Source organism: Esox lucius, chromosome 18 (assembly GCF_011004845.1).
Source record: "Esox lucius isolate fEsoLuc1 chromosome 18, fEsoLuc1.pri, whole genome shotgun sequence".
NCBI lineage: Eukaryota > Metazoa > Chordata > Actinopteri > Esociformes > Esocidae > Esox > Esox lucius.
This window is the reverse complement of record NC_047586.1, coordinates 783,957-804,558: the sequence shown is the minus strand read 5'-3', so window position 1 is coordinate 804,558 and position 20,602 is coordinate 783,957. Positions and strand designations below refer to the sequence as shown.

General features: G+C 41.5%; 2 protein-coding genes across 2 annotated transcripts; one reads left to right on the top strand and one right to left on the bottom strand.

Annotated features, from left to right (window-relative positions):
- Positions 1–454: 454 nt before the first annotated feature.
- Positions 455–5,013, top strand: nme6 (NME/NM23 nucleoside diphosphate kinase 6). The gene is made up of 5 exons (XM_010901494.5): positions 455–1,091; positions 2,029–2,131; positions 3,215–3,254; positions 4,529–4,689; positions 4,830–5,013. The coding sequence occupies exons 1-5, from the start codon at positions 999–1,001 to the stop codon at positions 4,949–4,951; spliced, it is 519 nt and encodes a 172-aa protein (XP_010899796.1). The 5' UTR covers positions 455–998; the 3' UTR covers positions 4,952–5,013.
- A 1,012-nt stretch (positions 5,014–6,025) lies between these two features.
- baalcb (BAALC binder of MAP3K1 and KLF4 b) lies at positions 6,026–11,850 on the bottom strand. The gene is made up of 4 exons (XM_029114751.2): positions 11,680–11,850; positions 9,864–10,280; positions 8,537–8,736; positions 6,026–6,730 (listed from the first exon to the last, which is right to left on the bottom strand). The coding sequence occupies exons 2-4, from the start codon at positions 10,048–10,050 to the stop codon at positions 6,500–6,502; spliced, it is 618 nt and encodes a 205-aa protein (XP_028970584.1). The 5' UTR covers positions 10,051–10,280; positions 11,680–11,850; the 3' UTR covers positions 6,026–6,499.
- Positions 11,851–20,602: the final 8,752 nt, after the last annotated feature.

The window sequence follows — 20,602 nt, the reverse complement described above, 5'->3', positions numbered from 1 at the left end:
AAAAACATCTAACAATCACCGTTAAAGAGATGAAAATCTGATTGCTGTCATTTAAATGCGGTTTAGCTGTCATGGCCTCAAAACAAGTACTGTGGACACCAGTCTGGAACAAACAGAAGACAAACAAGTTGTTCGGCTTGTTATCAGACCTGTTTATCTGTCAACACAGATAAGTACAAAGGATAAAGTACAGAACAGTACAACTATAAATCAACTGGCCTATGAATTTTCTAAATAGTACAAAGACAAAGATGTTACATACAGCATCCACTACAGTATACCATCACATGATTTTCCCAATGAGGGAATTTTTTATTTGTCTTTATATGAAGTGCATATTATTTTACAATAGTTTCTTTGTTAAACTGAGCCTGAGAACAATGCCTAATACATATACTATAGACCATAGGTCAATTGTGAAGAAATTTAAAAAGTGGAACGTTCACTCACTGGTTATGACATTTGGGGACACATTTTAGAAACGGACAAGGTAGGAGATAGGGAGTAAAACTAAATTAATAGCCCATAGAGGATATGTATGTCTATTCATACTAAAATAAATATGAATTATATTTGAAGTATAATTATTATTATTTGTGTGTTTCGAGTCACCCGTGAAGGAAACATAATATCGTTAGCCGGCTAAGGCAAAATATTTTTCAAAATGGCTGCGCCCACATAATGTTGGATATGTTACAGATAGTTTAGCTAACTAGCATAGTTACATCACATTACTAGCGCCTTGGCTCTACATTTTTTAACTACTAATACATTTTGTTTGTTTATCTTGTTACTTTCTTGTAAAATTCTGTCAAAAAAACGGGTGTACCTTGCTAGCAAGTCATTTTCAAAGCAGATGTCAGCTTGGTCGGACTACTTGCTATTCTGGCTAGTTAGGTATATTCTTTGCAGTGCAATTATTTCATGTTTTGACATCCAGCTAGATACAGTTGATAAGACAAACGAAAGGGACACGTTATTCTTACAAACTTCCAGGGATGCTACCAACAACATGTCGCTGTGCGAAAGCCCTGCAGCTCACCCTTGCGGTAATCAAGCCTGATGCGGTGGCACACCCGCTCATTGTAGAGGTGAGGCTTATCAATGACTTGATTCAGTTTCATGGACGTCGTGAGTGAAAATAGCCACACATCCTAAATAAACAGTTCAGATACATTGGGTTGTGACCCAGGTCTGATCATTTCAGCAGTTCAATTAATCTGCAGTATATAACATTGAAGAGGAAAGGTGATTTGTTAAGTCATTACCGATGGCCCGTAATAAACAACAATGCAATCTGCATCTTATATAAAATGAGTGGACTGTGCACAGTGCCACATGCTGTGTGTGTATAGGATATCATTAATATAGTATAGATACATATAGCATATATTTAATATAGTACAGATTCATATAGCATGTAGTTAAAATAGTAGATACCTTTTTGATGATTTAGAACCCAATACAACCAGATTTATCACCAAGGGGGCGCGCGCACACACACACACACACACACACACACACATATATTTATATAAACATAGCATTGGCTACATAGTTGTCTTAGGCTGAAAGGTATGTTTGGGTTCCACATAACAAAACAAAGGGTCACATTTTTTCCCCCACATTTTTCAGATTTCAGTTTTTCAATTGAATTGGTCACATTTTATGTCACATAAAACGTTCTGACATGATTTATCTTTATCTCATTCTTGTACATCACAAAAACCTGGCATTTTAACAGGGGTGTGTATACTTTTTATATCCACTGTAGGTGAGAGTTTTGTATTATAAGATATAGGTGACAATCTGTTATTTTAAGATATGACTGAGAGTCTAGTATTTAAAGACATAGGTGAGACTCTAGTATTTACAGATATAGGTGAGACTCTAGTATTTACAGATATAGGTGAGAGTCTAGTATTTACAGATATAGGTGAGGGTCTAGTATTTACAGATATATGTGAGAGTCTAGTATTTTAAGGAGTTTTACTGTATAACCTGGTTAGTAAACTCTCTGCCACCCAGGCCCTTCAGCAGAGGATCCTGGAGAACAACTTCATCATTGTCAGGTCCAAAGATATTGTCTGGAGGAGACAAGACTCTGAGAAATTCTACTCTGAACATGCAGGTATGGTTCTAGATCGTTCCACCATAGAACATGTCTGCTGTGTGGAGAGAAAACAGTCCCAAAAATAAGAACACGGTTGGTATCCACTGTGATACACATTTGAAATGGATTTGATAAAAGTGAAAACAAATGCTTTTATTTTTCGTGCTACGTTTTCAAGTCCAAGTGTCAATGTTTTGATTTTGTGTTCTGTAATTCAAAAGTATGACGATCAGGAGCATTGGTAGAATGCATTGCATTGTTGTTTCCTCTGCGGCCCACAGTCTGAAGAGAGACACACAATCTGAAGGGTTAGCTCCATTTGTGTGATGGGTTATCCTCAACTTTGTTTTGAGGAACTGATTAGTAGACTTCAAATAAATGTACTGTCTCATTGAATAACACTATATTCTTAAGGAAGAGGACACAATACTTTTAACTGTGATTAGCTTTTTCAACTAACATAGGATGAATTGAATGCTTACAAATGATATAAAAACACATTCTTAAAACAACAAGGTTGAACTGGAACGACTCATCCTGCTGTCTTTGCTCATTGATCGTCTTGCTGGAGAAAAACACCTTCCTAAAACTCTATTGGTCATTTAATCTGCTTCCAACTGGCACCCTAATACATACAGTATGTACTGCATTAGTCCTGGTGGTCAGTAGTGTACTAAAAGGGAATATGGTGCTATTTTAAATGCAGAGTCTGTTGCCGTCAGGTTGCCAAGGATGTAAAGTAAGAGCCTGTGGCAAATTAAGACAAATGGCACAAGCGGCAGAAGCAATCCAAATAGTGGGAGGAACAGTTTTAACTGTAACTGCCTGTAGCTAGGTAACAAGATATCGTTGTGTTTCGTCTACCCCCCGCCAAAGCCACTTATACAGTCACATCCACGTACCATATCTTTTGTGACTTTAAATATCTGCATAAAAAAAAAAATTACATCTCCCTTTAACACATGCTGATTGTATTCATTGAAAGTTTTGCTTAGCTATTTCCCTTTATTGACATTTTTGGAAAATGTTTCTATATAAATATAATGTTTGCTTTTCTACAGGGCCAAGATGTGACTTTGTGTTTTCTGTCTGTCTTCTCAGGAAGGTTCTTCTACCAGAGGCTGGTGGAGTTCATGTCCAGGTAAGCTGTGAGTTAGGCGTTAGAGTTGATCCGATTAGTGAAAAACACCAATTATTGGGAATATATTATCTATACCAATTATTGGGAATATATTGTCTATACCAATTAGTGGGAATATATTATCTAGGTCTGTTGCTTGAATAGAAAAACATCTGTTTTTCAGACATTCTTCTCCCTATTTACCGTCTCACAAAGATGACTATGTGTCAGTCCTCTTCTAGCCACTCAGAGGACTATATGTCTGTCCTCTTCTAGCCACACAGAGGACTATGTGTCTGTCCTCTTCTAGCCACACAGAGGACTATGTGTCTGTCCTCTTCTAGCCACACAGAGGACTATGTGTCTGTCCTCTTCTAGCCACACAGAGGACTATGTGTCTGTCCTCTTCTAGCCACACAGAGGACTATGTGTTTGTCCTCTTCTAGCCACACAGAGGACTATGTGTCTGTCCTCTTCTAGCCACACAGAGGGCTATGTGTCTGTCCTCTTCTAGCCACACAGAGGACTATGTGTCTGTCCTCTTCTAGCCACACAGAGGACTATGTGTCTGTCCTCTTCTAGCCACACAGAGGGCTATGTGTCTGTCCTCTTCTAGCCACACAGAGGACTATGTGTCTGTCCTCTTCTAGCCACACAGAGGACTATGTGTCTGTCCTCTTCTAGCCACACAGAGGACTATGTGTCTGTCCTCTTCTAGCCACACAGAGGGCTATGTGTCTGTTCTCTTCTAGCCACTCAGAGGGCTATGTGTCTGTCCTCTTCTAGCCACACAGAGGACTATGTGTCTGTGTCTTCAAGGTACTCTAAATCCAATCTGCCATTGTTGTTATGGATCCATCTCCTTCAGGACTGGACTTGGAATATTTTGTGGACACACAACACAGAAACACACGACATAGACACACACAAAATACAACACAAACTAACGCAACGTAGACACACACAATGTAACACATTGGGACTGGTCTGTTGTAACCATGGCAACCATTCCCAGGTCTTATTTTTTCCCCTCTGTTCCTGAAAGCATGATTAGATAGGAGGCTTAGAGAGCGAAAACACGCAGAGTGAGCACGCAGAGTGAGCACGCAGAGTGAGCACGCAGAGTGAGCACGCAGAGTGAGCACGCAGAGTGAGCACGCAGAGTGAGCACGCAGAGTGAGCACGCAGAGTGAGCACACAGAGTGAGCACGCAGTTTGGAGACAGCAGTGGCTCTGGTCATTTCTTTAGGGAAGACTCCATAGTTTCACTATTTCCGTGGTGCGTTGTCCTCTAGTGGTCCAATGCGAGCGTACGTCCTGGCCAGAGAAGATGCCATATCGTCCTGGAGGGACCTGATGGGCCCCACCAAGGTGTTCAGGGCCCACTACACCTCTCCGTCCAGCCTCAGGGCCCAGTATGGACTCACTGACACCAGGAACACCACCCATGGCTCAGGTACAACCCTTTCCGGGCCTCATTTGAGTTTCTTTCTTATGAATAAAGTCTGTCTCAGTAGAAGAACCAGGCTTCCAGTCAGAAGTATTACTAACAATAATGGACCTTATTAAGGAATTCTTCACACTTCCCTTTCTCAGATTCGGCGGAGGCGGCACAGCGGGAGATTAATTTCTTCTTCCCCGAATTCGATGCAGAGGAGTGGCTGAAGAGAGAGGAGCTGAGGGCCAGAGAGGGATGTGTGGAGGGTGACCAGCGCTGACCTCTATACACTGTAACAACAGCACATTGTCCTAAATACAGTATATATATATATATATATATATATATATATATATATATATATATATATATATATATATATATATATATATAGAAGACTAATGGTATTATGAGGGAATAAGGACTTCACTGACAACATGGAATCTGGAATTGTGTTGAACTAACAGAACTGTGCAACTAAAGGTTGTCTGGATGCTTAATGAACAGTTACTGCTACCACCATCTGTCAGCTAGGAAGTCAATTAATCAGTCAGTAAATATCAGCCATGCACTGAACGTGCCAAAAGGGATTGTAAAACCAACAAACATTGTTGGGTTAAGGGTTTATATAGTATTACTACTCTCCTTTTGACCAATCAAATCAACTCTGGGAAAAATATCTCATATTGCTGGTCATAGACCAGTGAGTGGGAACTATACACAATCCCCTAGGATATCAGTCTTCACTAGAGATATTGTTAGATGTGAACTGAAGCCATTACCTGTGAAACACACCTTAAAGTGCATGTTTATGTCTCTGTTTTAAAGTGTATATTGTGATTCCATCCTTTATTCCTAATAATGTCAACATGTTTATGAATTGGAATGGGCCTTTGGAATATTTGCTTCAATGTTGTGCAAAGTCCAAATATTGGTATTAGCAATTGATTTTGGAATTTATAAATAATACAACTTCTATGAAGTGATTTATAAAATGAAATAAAACCTATTAGACCTCCCTCATGACTAAAGGTCTATTGTCAGCACAAATGTAACCTTTCCATATTGATAATCTTGAAAGTGCAATGAGTGGAATTAGAGCTCTGCTACTTTAATACCACAGAGACCTTTTAAATGAGGTGGTTTGCCATTCAACATTAATCCAACGCTACTGTGTTGTCTTCTGTGATCCACAGACTGTTATTGTGCCATTTGACATTAGAATTAATTGTGTTTTGTTCTAACCAAGGACATTGTTACCCCTGCCCAAATGATCCCATGGCAAACCTTCAATGTGAATTGGCGAACTGTATGTGCATAAATGATATGAAGAATAAACAGAAATATATATTTTCCCAACTACTGCTCATGTTTAATGATCATAGTCTTGGTTAAAGCTGTTTAACTTGTTTGGCTCTAATTTCGAATGAATCTCACTTCACATAGAGCTCACAATAGAGATGTACTGGAATACTTACATGGCACTCAAATTCCACCAAGTGACTTGTATGAGAATATTACAAAACTAGCTAGACATGTTTTACAAATAGATGGTAGAGCTCAGTTCCTAGCAGCTCAAATGTCCTCTTTAAAACATATTGGTCAGAAACCAGCTTATAAAACATACAGTCATAAACCTTATCCTGTAGGTACTCCAATCAGCATCTGGTATGCGTAGGTAGAGAACTTGCTTCTCTTTACAGTCCAAGTAGTTCAGCTTCTTTTGTCTCTGACACAGTGTTCAACTTTTAGTATGCGTGAAGAGAACTAGTTTCTCTTTATAGTCCTAGTAGTTCAGCTTCATTTGTCTCCGACACAGTGTTCAGGATCATGCAGTCTTTGGTCCCTTGCTCCCCCTCTTTAGGACAGTACTTAGTGAACCTTCAGTATTATTTCCTGCCGTTCCTACAATGTCTTTCAGGGCATCAACAGGTTTCATGATCTCGAAGGTGGTGAGGGACTTCCTCTTGATTTTCCCTCTCTTGTCCACCTGTCTGATGCTCTGGGTCACTGTAATGGTCACCTGCTTAGTGGACATCCTGTTGTCCTGCCATTTGGTCTGAGTGGGGGACAAGGACAACGCTAATGACTGTGCTATGTAGTATGTCACGACTATGAATGCTACAGTGGGGAGAACAAGTATTTGATACACTGCTGGTTTTACAGGTTTTCCCACTTACAAAGCATGTAGAAGTCTAATTTTTATCATAGGTACTCTTCAACTGTGAGTGACGGAATCGAAAACAAAAATCCAGAGATAATACATTGTATGGTTTTTAAGTAATTAATTTGCATTTTATTGCATGACATAAGTATTCGATACATCAGAAAAGCAGAACTTAATATTTGGTACAGAAACCTTTGTTTGCAATTACAGAGATCATACGTTTCCTGTAGTTCTTGACCAGGTTTGCACACACTGCAGCAGGGATTTTGGCCCACTCCTCCATACAGACCTTCTCCAGATCCTTCAGGTTTCGGGGCTGTCGCTGGGCAATACAGACTTTCAGCTCCCTCCAAAGATTTTCTTTTGGGTTCAGGTCTGGAGACTGGCTAGGCCACTCCAGGACCTTGAGATGCTTCTTATGGAGCCACTCCTTAGATGCCCTGGCTGTGTGTTTCGGGTCGTTGTCATGCTGGAAGACCCAGCCATGACCCATCTTCAATGCTCTTACTGAGGGAAGGAGGTTGTTAGCCAAGATCTCGTGATACATGGCCCCATCCATCCTCCCCTCAATACAGTGCAGTCGTCCAGTCCCCTTTGCAGAAAAACCTCCCTAAGGAATGATGTTTCCACCTCCATGCTTCACGGTTGGGATGGTGTTCTTGGGGTTGTACTCATCCTTCTTTTTCCTCCAAACATGGCGAGTGGAGTTTTGACCAAAAAGCTCTATTTTTGTGTCATCAGACCACATAACCTTCTCCCATTCCTCCTCTGGATCATCCAGATGGTCATTGGCAAACTTCAGACGGGCCTGGACATGCGCTGGCTTGAGCAGGGGGACCTTGCATGCGCTGCAGGATTTTAATCCATGACGGCGTAGTGTGCTACTAATGATTTCTTTGAGACTGTGGTCCCAGCCCTCTTCAGGTCATTGACCAGGTCCTGCCTTGTAGTTCTTGGCTTGTCCCTCACCTTCCTCATGATCATTGATGCCCCACAAGGTGAGATCTTGCATGGAGCCCCAGACCGAGGGAGATTGACCATCATCTTGAACTTCTTCCATTTTCTAATAATTGCGCCAACACTTGTTGCCTTCTCACCAAGCTGCTTGCCTATTGTCCTGTATCCCAGCCTTGTGCAGGTCTACAATTTTATCCCTGATGTCCGTACACAGCTCTCTGGTCTTGGCCATTGTGGAGAGGTTGGAGTCTGTTTGATTGAGTGTGTGGACAGGTGTCTTTTATACAGGTAACAAGTTCAAACGGGTGCAGTTAATACAGGTAATGAGTGGAGAACAGGAGGGCTTCTTAAAGAAACTAACAGGTATGTGAGAGCCGGAATTCTTACTGGTTGGTAGTTGATCAAATAATTATGTCATGCAATTAAATGCTAATTCATTACTTAAAAACCATACAATGTGATTTTCTGGATTTTTGTTTTAGATTCCGTCTCTCACAGTTGAAGTGTACCTATGATAAAAATTACAGACCTCTACATGCTTTGTAAGTAGAAAATCTGCAAAATCGGCAGTGTATCAAATACTTGTTCTCCCCACTGTATGTGGTATGTCAAGATTATGAACATGCTACGTAGTATGTCAGGACTATAAATGTGCTTCATTTGCAATGCTTTTATTGCTTTCCATTGTGAGGAGATGCAAGAGAAAATACCCATGACTTTGGACAGAGTTCCTCTACTTACTATCTCTTCAGTATGTAGGACACTTCTTCGTTGTACAGTGGTAACAGGTGGGGACTGCAGCGCCTTCTGGTGTTGGGAGGGTAATATTGCAGGGGTGGCATTTGGCTTTGCTTCATCCAGGCAGGCTTCAGACATGGCAGAGCAGACCTTCAGGTAGGCTTGTGCAGGAGCGGGCAGACCATCATCAAAGAGATCTACAACTGAAAACAGTTCTATAATTGAAAACGGGTCTGCAACTGAAAACAGGTCTATAATTGAAAATAGATCTATAACTGAAAACGGGTCTGCAATTGAAAACAGGTCTATAACTGAAAACAGATCTATAACTGAAAATGGGTCTGAAACTGAAAACAGGTCTATAACTGAAAACAGGTCTAATTAAAACAGATCTATAACTGAAAACGAGTCTGCAACTGAAAACGGGTCTATAACTGAAAACAGGTCCAACTGAAAACGGGTCTGTAACTGAAAACAGGTCCAACTGAAAATGGGTCTGTAACTGAAAACAGGTCCAACTGAAAACGGGTCTATAACTGAAAACAGGTCCAACTGAAAACGGGTCTGAAACTGAAAACAGGTCCAACTGAAAACGGGTCTATAACTGAAAACAGGTCCAACTGAAAACAGGTCTGAAACTGAAAACAGGTCCAACTGAAAACGGGTCTATAACTGAAAACAGGTCCAACTGAAAACGGGTCTATAACTGAAAACAGGTCCAACTGAAAACGGGTCTGTAACTGAAAACAGGTCCAACTGAAAACGGGTCTATAACTGAAAACAGGTCCAACTGAAAACGGGTCTGTAACTGAAAACAGGTCCAACTGAAAACGGGTCTGTAACTGAAAACAGGTCCAACTGAAAACGGGTCTGTAACTGAAAACAGGTCCAACTGAAAACGGGTCTGTAACTGAAAACAGGTCCAACTGAAAACGGGTAACCTTTACACTGACGCCCAGCTAACCTTTACAGTGACGCTCAGGTAACCTATACAGGTATAGTTCACTACTATAGTACACTACTTTAGACCAAAGCCCTAGCACCCTAATGCCTATATAGTACACTACTTTAGACCAAAGCCCTAGCACCCTAATGCCTATATAGTACACTACTTTAGACCAAAGCCCAAGCACCCTAATCCCTACATAGTACACTACTTTAGACCAGAACCCTAGCACCCTATTCTCTATATGATACACTACTTTAGACCAAAGCCCTAGCACCTTATTCCCTATATAGTGCAGTACTTTAGACCAGACATCTACGGTATACATGAAATTATTTGCTATGCTGGATACAGGCTACAGCCAAACCATGAAGGGTTTCTCACTGGGGGTGAGGGTCTTCTCAGAGACCAAGCTGTCAGACGAGTTCTCAGAAGGGATGTGGATGCTCTGAATGGAGGACAGAGGGATGTCTGTGTCCGTGCTGGTCAACCAGGTGGACTCGGTCTCCTTGGTCCAGCTCTCCAGGTACCGCGGCTCCAGGGCATCTGTCCTGCTGCCTCCACAGCCCATGGCCTCTTCACAGCTGGGAAGAGAGAGGGGGAGCCAAAAGGGGGAGGAAGAGGAGACACCAGATTGGGGCAGGGAGAGAGACCAGACCAGTGGTGTGAGATAGTGGCGTTGATTTCTGTCCTCAGAAGAGACAGTGGGGAGAGACCAGGTTCCTCCTCTGTTTCACTATTCTCAGCAAAGAAGGGAACAAGTTGTCCTCTGTCACCACAGCAGACAAGTGCTGGTTTCTCCTTTTAGCACGGGAAGAAAGGAGAGAAATACAGTTGGTTTATATCAGTAATAGGAGAGAAGACACTGTCTGTCTTGCAGTTATTTTTTAACAAATCTTTCATGTGTCGTACAATATTTCTGCCTGAGACCTTCTGAAAATGTAACCCACCCCAAGAAACACTAGAAGCTAAGTACATAGAAAACGTATTTAAACACACAATGTTTCCAAAGTCCATATCAGCATGTTTAGCTCCAGCGGTCTCAAAGGAAGGCTGGAGGGGTTTGATGGAGGGTCGTTCATAGTCAGCATTAATTGTATTGACTTTCTGACATTGTCCTCAAATCACCTGAAAGGATAGTCTTTCCACAGAAGGTTGTCCACCAGCATCACACATTTCCTTCATTTTCAGCTGGAATGTTTGTTCACATTAATTGATATTATTTACTGTGGTAGAATTTTTGCAATTAATTTCTGAAGAGGCCTCTTCCTCTGCAGATTTAACTGGAGTCACTGGGTCAGACTTAAGAATCACCCAGGAAACCTGCACACCTGTTGTCCCTGCATTGCTGCACCATACTGGTCAAATGATGAGTCAGTCAAGCCTGAGGATGAAGGAATGTATTGTGATCCTAGCGACGCCTCTGCTGCTGAGACATCTTGATTAGGCCCTGGAGGGCTCTTGTGGTCTAAGCTGAAGTCTCCTGAACATACAGTGGATATAAAAAATCTACACACCCCTCACACCCAAAATGCCAGGTTTTTATGATGTAAAGGAATGACACAAAGATAAATCATGTCAGAACTTTTTTCACTTTTAATGTGACCTATAATGTGAACAATTCAATTGAAAAACAAACTGAAATCTTTGAAGGGGAATACTTTTGACTGCTCTGTGTTGGTAGCCAATTCATGCTGTAATAACAATAAGGTTTCTCAAGGGTGTGTTTTTATGACCCATAGAACATGGTTGATTCCCGTGTCAAGGCACTCCACACTGCATGCACTTAAGAACAGCCCCTTGATAGGTATATTGGCCACACCCCTCCTGCATTAATATTAAAAATTAATCGAGTATTTCGTGCGAATACCACAGTTAAATTCCACTTTCTTTAACGAAGACAATGTGGAACAAAATATATGCTGAATACTATATCCAATGTAGATACTATAAGAGTAGGATTTTCCCAACATCATATGACAATAATAAGGCAGCTCATGTCGTCCTGGGCGTAAAAACATGTCACTATATATTATTGTCGTTTCGATAGAAATACGACAGACGCTAAAACCACCTTATTTGAAGGACTGATTAAAAATGAATGTTTTTTCTCGTCTGTACCAGTTATTGTTTTGTGTTTTGTGTTCATACAAAATAACAACAGTTTTGAGCTGGCGTAATTTGAAGCTGCTATACTTACTATGATTGTAGGTTTTAGATGGATATCTGCCCGTTTCCTAATATGTCGACGGTCCTCTCATCCTTCGGTTCCGAGCGAGCACCACCAGGGTAACAGCGTAACCATTTCTTGTCAAAAATGACACTTCCCCTCGCAGCGTGAACGAGTGTGTGCGGGCGCAAACGTGAAAGATCCTGCCCTGCACGCATAAGCCCTTGTAAGCTACAGTGGATATAAAAAGTCTACACACCCCTGTTAAAATGCCAGGTTTTTGCGATGTAAAAGAACGAGACAAAAATAAATCATGTCAGAAATTTTTCCACTTTTAATGTGACCTATAATGTACAGTGTACAATTCAATTGAAAAACAAACTGAAATCTTTGAGGGGGAAGAATGAAAAATAAAAACCTTACAATAACCTGGTTGCATAAGTGTGCACACCCTCTTATAACTGGGGATGTGGCTGTGTTCAGAATTAACCAATCACATTCAAACTCATGTTAAATAGAAGTCATTACACACCTGCCATCATTCAAAATGACTCTGATTAATCACAAATAAAGTTTAGCTGTTCTAGTAAGAATTCCCTGACATTTTCTTAGTTGCATCTCAGAGCAAAAGCCATGGTCCACAGAGAGCTTCCAAAGCATCAGAATGATCTCATTGTTGAAAGATATCAGTCAGGAGAAGGGTATAAAATAATTTCCAAAGCATTAAATATACCATGGAACACAGTGAAGACATTCTTCATCAAGTGGAGAAAATATGGCACAACAGAAACATTACCAAGAACTGGACGTCCCTCCAAAATGTATGAAAAGACAAGAAGAAAACTGGTCAGGGAGGCTACCACAACATTAAAGGAACTGCAGGAATTTCTGGAAAGTACTGGCTGTGTGCTACATCTGACAACATCTCCTGTACTCTTCTTATGAATGGGCTATGAGGTAGGGTGGCAAGACGGAAGTCTTTTCTTACAAAGAAAAACATCCAAGCCTGGCTGAAGTTTGCAAAAACAAACATCAAGTCCCCTAAAAGCACATGGGAAAATGTGTTATGTTCTGATGAAACCAAAGTTGAACTTTTTGGCCATAATTCCAAAAGGTATGTTTGGTGCAAAAACAATACTGTACATCACTCAAAGAACACCATTCCCACAGTGAAGCATCGTGGTGTCAGCATCATGCTTTGGGGCTGTTTTTCTTCAGCAGGATCTGGGGCCTTAGTCAGGGTGGAGGGAATTATGAACCGTTCCAAATACCAGGCAATTTTGGCACAAAACCTTCAAGCGTCCGTTAGAAAGCTGAAGATGCAGTTCACCTTTCAGCACGACAACGACCCAAAGCACACATCCAAACCCACAAAAGCATGGCTTCACCAGAAGAAGATTAACACTTTGGAATGGCCTAGCCAGAGCCCAGACCTGAATCCAATTGAACATCTGTGGGATGATCTGAAGAGGACTGTGAACAGGAGATGTCCTCGCCATCTGTCAGATTTGGAGCGCTTTTGCAATGAAGAGTGGGCAAGTATTGCCACGTCAAGATGAAACATGCTAATATACTCCTACCCAAACAGACTGTAATAAAATCAAAAGGTGCTTCAACAAAGTATTAATTTAAGGGTGTGCACACTTATGCAACCAGGTTATTGTGAGTTTTTTATATTTTATTTTCCCCCCTCAAAGATTTCAGTTTTTTTTTCAATTGAATTGTTCACGTTATAGGTCACATTAAAGGTGTAAACATTTCTGACATGATTTATCTTTGTCTCATTCTTTTACATCACAAGAATGTGGCATTTTAACAGGGGTGTGTAGACTTCTTAAATCCACTGTATTTAAGATTCAGATTATATTTCATCAATATCCCCCATATTTTCCAAATGATCTATACATTTTAAAATCACAGGCCATAAATACTCACGCCTGGGGGGGTGCTTTGGTCAAAGCAGCTGCCTCTGGTGCACATATACTGCTACAGCATAGGTTTGAATCTGGCCTGCTCATTCATCAAAAATGCTTTCCTTTATCAGTGACCACAGCCTATATTCAAAATGTTTGAATATACACCGATCAGCCATAACATTATGACCACTGACAGATGAAGTGAATAACACTGAATAACGATAATTTTGTTATCATGGCGCCTGTCAGTGGGTGGGATCTAAAAATTACGAGACCACTGCACCTTTTTCTTTCCTTTCTAAAAACGTTTTAAAGGAAGGTTTTGAGTGAGGAACAGATGCGTTCAATTTGTAGTGGTCTCAAAATTTTAACCCTGTTTCTCACTCAAAACCTTCCTTTTTGACTTTTTTAAAAAGGAAAGAAAAAGGTGCAGTGGTCTCTTAATTTTTTCCGGAGCTGTATTAGGCAGCAAGTAAACATTCTGTCCTCAAAGTTGATGTGTTAGAAGCAGGAAAAATAGGTAAGCGAAAGGAAATGAGCGACATTGACAAGGGCCAAATTGTGATGGCTAGATGATTGGGTCAGGGCATCTCCAAAACTGCACATTTCTATGTGACCCCAAACTTTTGAACAGTAGTGCATGGAACCGCTCCTGATTGGCCCAGTCAAAATCCTTTACTGTCTTTGCACCCCATTGGTGAAAACCAATTCACCCAGATAGACAGACAGCAGAGTCCCTGTCCATTTTCCCTAAACCTCTGAAACTACCCAGACCCACCCGCCCACCGCTTAGTTCTGCTTCTCAGGGATCTTGTTGCACTACTCCCTTGTACTACTTGTCTACCTTGGGAACCTCATTGCTGCTATCCCTGCATTTCAGTTGCACATGCTACCTTACACCTTCAACTTGCTCGATTGCATAGTCAGTATTGTCATTTGCACATGCATTTTCCTCATCACACAACTATTAATTCCCACTTACACATACATATACTTAATACTTGTGAATTTGTATATTTTCCTCTCCTATTTGCCTTCATTGCTCATTTCAAATTGCCATTTTGCACTGTATTTGAATTCATTGCACATCTACACATTCCACTTGTAACATACACTTTACTTAATACTTAATACATTTCCTGCCCTCTTCTATTTGCACTTCTGGTTAGATGCTAACTGCATTTTGTTGTACAGTACACATATTGTTTGTTGTACAGTACTCATAATCTAATCTAATCAAAAAAATCTATATGTTTACAGGTTACTTTCTAAGCTGAGACAAAAAGGGTGGACATGAACATTAAGTCAGGACAGTTGTATTACTGTGGTGTTGCTGCAGTAAGTCAGGACTGTTGTGTTACTGTAGTAAGTCAGGACCGTTGTGTTACTGGAGTAAGTCAGGACCGTTGTGTTACTGGAGTAAGTCAGGACCGTTGTGTTAATGCAGTAAGTCGGTCCGTTATGTTACTGGAGTAAGTCAGGACTGTTGTGTTAATGCAGTAAGTCGGGAACGTTGTGTTAATGCAGTAAGTCAGACCGTTGTGTTAATGCAGTAAGTCAGGACCGTTGTGTTACTGGAGTAAGTCAGGACCGTTGTGTTAATGCAGTAAGTCAGACCGTTGTGTTAATGCAGTAAGTCAGGACCGTTGTGTTACTGGAGTAAGTCAGGACTGGTGTGTTACTGTAGTAAGTCAGGACTGTTGTGTTACTGTAGTAAGTCAGGACCGTTGTGTTACTGGAGTAAGTCAGGACCGTTGTGTTAATGCAGTAAGTCGGACCGTTATGTTACTGGAGTAAGTCAGGACTGTTGTGTTAATGCAGTAAGTCGGGACCGTTGTGTTAATGCAGTAAGTCAGACCGTTGTGTTAATGCAGTAAGTCAGGACCGTTGTGTTACTGGAGTAAGTCAGGACCGTTGTGTTACTGCAGTAAGTCGGACCGTTGTGTTAATGCAGTAAGTCGGGACCGTTGTGTTAATGCAGTAAGTCAGGACCGTTGTGTTACTGGAGTAAGTCAGGACCGTTGTGTTACTGCAGTAAGTCGGACCGTTGTGTTAATGCAGTAAGTCGGGACCGTTGTGTTAATGCAGTAAGTCAGGACCGTTGTGTTAATGCAGTAAGTCAGACCGTTGTGTTAATGCAGTAAGTCAGGACCGTTGTGTTACTAGAGTAAGTCAGGACCGTTGTGTTACTGCAGTAAGTCAGACCGTTGTGTTAAAGCAGTAAGTCAGGACCGTTGTGTTAATGCAGTAAGTCAGGACCGTTGTGTTAATGCAGTAAGTCGGACCGTTGTGTTAATGCAGTAAGTCGGACCGTTGTGTTAATTCAGTAAGTCAGGACCGTTGTGTTAATGCAGTAAGTCAGGACTGTTGTGTTAATGCAGTAAGTCAGACCGTTGTGTTAAAGCAGTAAGTCGTACCGTTGTGTTAATGCAGTAAGTCGGGACCGTTGTGTTAATGCAGTAAGTCAGGACCGTTGTGTTAATGCAGTAAGTCAGGACCGTTGTGTTAATGCAGTAAGATAGGACTGTTGTGTTAATGCAGTAAGTCGGGACCGTTGTGTTAATGCAGTAAGTCAGGACTGTTGTGTTAATGTAGTAAGTAGGACCGTTGTGTTAATGCAGTAAGTAGGACCGTTGTGTTAATGCAGTAAGTCAGGACCGTTGTGTTAATGCAGTAAGTCGGACCGTTGTGTTAATGCAGTAAGTCGGACCGTTGTGTTAATTCAGTAAGTCAGGACCGTTGTGTTAATGCAGTAAGTCAGGACTGTTGTGTTAATGCAGTAAGTCAGGACTGTTGTGTTAATGCAGTAAGTCAGACCGTTGTGTTAAAGCAGTAAGTCGTACCGTTGTGTTAATGCAGTAAGTCGGGACCGTTGTGTTAATGCAGTAAGTCAGGACCGTTGTGTTAATGCAGTAAGTCAGGACCGTTGTGTTAATGCAGTAAGATAGGACTGTTGTGTTAATGCAGTAAGTCGGGACCGTTGTGTTAATGCAGTAAGTCAGGACTGTTGTGTTAATGTAGTAAGTAGGACCGTTGTGTTAATGCAGTAAGTAGGACCGTTGTGTTAATGCAGTAAGTAGGACCGTTGTGTTAATGCAGTAAGTCAGGACCGTTGTGTTAATGCAGTAAGTCGGGACTGTTGTGTTACTGCAGTAAGTCAGGACTGTTGTGTTAATGCAGTAAGTCAGGACCGTTGTGTTAATGCAGTAAGTCAGGACTGTTGTGTTACTGCAGTAAGTCAGGACTGTTGTGTTAATGCAGTAAGTCAGGACCATTGTGTTAATGCAGTAAGTCAGGACTGTTGTGTTACTGGAGTAAGTCAGGACCGTTGTGTTAATGCAGTAAGTCGGGACTGTTGTGTTAATGCAGTAAGCCGGGACTCTTGTGTTAATGCAGTAAGTCGGGACCGTTGTGTTAATGCAGTAAGTTGGGACCGTTGTGTTAATGCAGTAAGATAGGACTGTGAAGAGTTTGATGCATTGTATAATCACATTACTTCCACCAGATGGCAGTGACTGCCCAGAGTTCTGCACTAGGACATTTCTAAATGCTAAACAATCTGGGACAGTGTCTTCGGTCTCTCTCTTTCTCTCCCACTCCTACTCTCTCTCCATCTAAAACTCGTGCACACACACACACATTCCTTAATGAGATTAGAGGTGTTTCCCATAGCAACATACAGACTGTTTATTTCTCCACTCTTTGAAACGTATACCATTTTCATAGGTTTCAGATTTCCACAATGAACTACAAAAGCTTTCAGGCTAAATCTGTTAACCTAATTTTGTGTGTATCTCTGTCTCTGTGTGTGTTTGTCTTTGTCTGTATGTGTATATTTATGTGTGTGTGTGTTCATGATATTCATGGTCCCACTGGCAATGTTTTGTTTGCACAGCATTGCATTTTGAAGTCATATCTAAAGAAACGTATAAAATGTATGTATAAAATGCATCTAAATAGAAGCTGCATGCAGGACTATGCTGTAAAGTCACATCAGAATTAGAATCATCTTTATTCTGGTAGGTGTCCTTTAACATGCAACATACCAAGCCCTTCAAATGCCTGTTAAACTGTGTGTCCGACCAAGAAGAACTGACACAAAAGTAACGGAAAATCAAGGCAAAAAATTAAGGAAAACAAGGTTATAAGATCATTCTTCCTGTACATGACATTTCATTCTGTGCTTACAGTGGGGAGAACAAGTATTTGATACACTGCCGATTTTGCAGGTTTTCCCACTTACAAAGCATGTAGAAGTCTGTAATTTTTATCATAGGTACACTTCAACTGTGAGTGACGGAATCTAAAACAAAAATCCAGAAAACCACATTGTATGATTTTTAAATAATTAATTTGCATTTTATTGCATGACATAAGTATTTGATCACCAACCAGTAAGAATTCCAGCTCTCCTAGACCTGTTCGATTTTCTTTAAGAAGCCCTCCTGTTCTCCACTCATTACCTGTATTAACTGGACCTGTTTGAACTTGTTACCTGTAAAAAAGACACCTATCCACACACTCAATCAAACAGACACCAACCTCTCCACAATGGCCAAAACCAGAGAGCTGTGTAAGGACATCAGGGATAAAATTGTAGACCTGCACAAGGCTGGGATGGGCTACAGGACAATAGGCAAGCAGCTTGGTGAGAAGGCAACAACAGTTGGCGCAATTATTAGAAAATGGAAGAAGTTCAAGATGACGGTCAATCTCCCTCAGTCTGGGGCTCCATGCAAGATCTCACCTTGTGGGGCATCAATGATCATGAGGAAGGTGAGGGATCAGCCCAGAACTACACGGCAGGACCTGGTCAATGACCTGAAGAGTGCTGGGACCATTAGTAACACACTATGCCGTCATGGATTAAAATCCTGCAGCACACACAAGGTCCCCCTGCTCAAGCCAGCGCATGTCCAGGCCCTTCTGAAGTTTGCCAATGACCAACTGGATGATCCAGAGGAGGAATGGGAGAAGGTCATGTGGTGTGATGACACAAAAATAGAGCTTTTTGGTCAAAACTCCACTCGCCATGTTTGGAGGAAAAAGAAGGATGAGTACAACCCCAAGAACACCATCCCAACCGTGAAGCATGGAGGTGGAAACATCATTCCTTAGGGAGGTTTTTCTGCAAAGGGGACTGGACGACTGCACTGTATTGAGGGGAGGATGGATGGGGCCATGTATCACGAGATCTTGGCTAACAACCTCCTTCCCTCAGTAAGAGCATTGAAGATGGGTCGTGGCTGAGTCTTCCAGCATGACAACGACCCAAAACTCACAGCCAGGGCAATTAAGGAGTGGCTCCGTAAGAAGCATCTCAATGTCCTGGAGTGGCCTAGCCAGTCTCCAGACCTGAACCCAATAGAAAATCTTTGGAGGGAGCTGAAAGTCTGTATTGCCCAGCGACAGCCACGAAACCTGAAGGATCTGGAGAAGGTCTGTATGGAGGAGTGGGCCAAAATCCCTGCTGCAGTGTGTGCAAACCTGGTCAAGAACTACAGGAAACGTATGATCTCTGTAATTGCAAACAAAGGTTTCTGTACCAAATATTAAGTTCTGCTTTTCTGATGTATCAAATACTTATGTCATGCAATAAAATGCAAATTAATTACTTAAAAATCATTCAATGTGATTTTCTGGGTTTTTTGATTCTGTGACTCGCAGTTGAAGAGTACCTATGATACAAATGACAGACTTCTACATGCTTTGTAAGTGGGAAAACCTGTAAAATCAGCAGTGTATCAAATACTTATTCTCCCCACTGTATATAGATGTTCACACGTGTGTGTGCATTTACATATTGGCCTAGAGGCATTAGGCACATAAATGGAAGGTATGTACGTGTGTCTGTTTACTGGTATGCAGAATGTGTGTTGGAGTGCTCTGGGTGACAACATGAATAAATAAATAAATAAACTAATGTGTGTTTGCCTGTTCTATCTGTTTGTCATTAGTGCTTTGCTCCAAACAGCTGGTGAAGTTTGATAGTAAATAATATGCATGTCTCTATTGTTTGTTTCTACTGCGGGAGGAGGAGGGAGGGGGAGGAGAATGGAGGGGGGAGGAGGAGGGGGGGGGAGAATGGGCTCAGATGTTGCCAGTGTGGAGGAAGGAGCCAGAATGCAGCGGAGCCAGAGCCAAAGCCCTGCACTGCTGGGAGGGCAGGGAGGCTGGAGGAGAAGGGGCTCAGATGTTGCCAGTGTGGAGGAAGGAGCCAGAGCCAAAGCCCTGCACTGCTGGGAGGGCAGGGAGGCTGTGTCCTGGAATTCCCTGACTGGGAATTTTTTGCTGCAAAACGAATTGCCCCTCGGGGATAATAAAGACTCCTTGAAAAAAATGGACAAATAGGGCAGTTCAGGGTGTTGGTTCTGGCTCTGGTCGTTGTTAGATTAGTGCATTTCTTTGTGTCTGAACCCAGTCGATACAGCCAGTGTGGATATACTCTATGTTTTTTTAGCAAATTTCTATAGTTTGGACTGTCTTCTAAACAGAATACATAAGGTATTGAATATTTAACAAAATGCTGAGTTGCTGGGTCCCTCACAAAAGTGCAACAACAGTTAAAAAATAGACGTGCACATGCTGTGTATTGTAACAATGACAGAGACATAATACATACAGCACTGATAGTAATACGAATAATGATCAGGATAAACACATGTGGCGGGTGTTTGCAATATTAATAGGTGTATCATGTGGGAAAGTGGTATTAGTAAAAGACTCTGAGCAGGAATGAATATTAGAAAGTTTTGGTAGGTGCTATTATGAAATATGCACGTAGCAGGAATGAATGTGCCTGTTCAGCATATAATAATGCTGTGGGTGGAATGATTTTGGCATGGGGTGGAATGATTTTGGACATGGGGTGGAATGATTTTGGACATGGGGTAAAATGATTCTGGATATGGGGTGGAATGATTTTGGACATGGGGTGGAATGATTTTGGACATGGGGTGAAATTATTTTGGATATGGGGTGGAATAATTTTGGACATGAGGTGGAATGATTTTGGACATGGGGTAAAATGATTTTGG

What these genes read in the sequence shown, in the direction of transcription:
- baalcb (XM_029114751.2), bottom strand. Translation starts at nt 10,050, where the DNA reads ATGGGCTGTGGAGGCAGCAGGACAGATGCCCTGGAGCCGCGGTACCTG. An exon ending in TGAGAAGACCCTCACCCCCA is followed by an intron (nt 8,737 to 9,863) that starts GTGAGAAACCCT and finishes AACTGTTTTCAG; the next exon opens with TTGTAGATCTCTTTGATGAT. An exon ending in TCCTACATACTGAAGAGATA is followed by an intron (nt 6,731 to 8,536) that starts GTAAGTAGAGGA and finishes TCCCCCACTCAG; the next exon opens with ACCAAATGGCAGGACAACAG.
- nme6 (XM_010901494.5), top strand. Translation starts at nt 999, where the DNA reads ATGCTACCAACAACATGTCGCTGTGCGAAAGCCCTGCAGCTCACCCTT. An exon ending in ATTCTACTCTGAACATGCAG is followed by an intron (nt 2,132 to 3,214) that starts GTATGGTTCTAG and finishes CTGTCTTCTCAG; the next exon opens with GAAGGTTCTTCTACCAGAGG. An exon ending in GAACACCACCCATGGCTCAG is followed by an intron (nt 4,690 to 4,829) that starts GTACAACCCTTT and finishes TCCCTTTCTCAG; the next exon opens with ATTCGGCGGAGGCGGCACAG.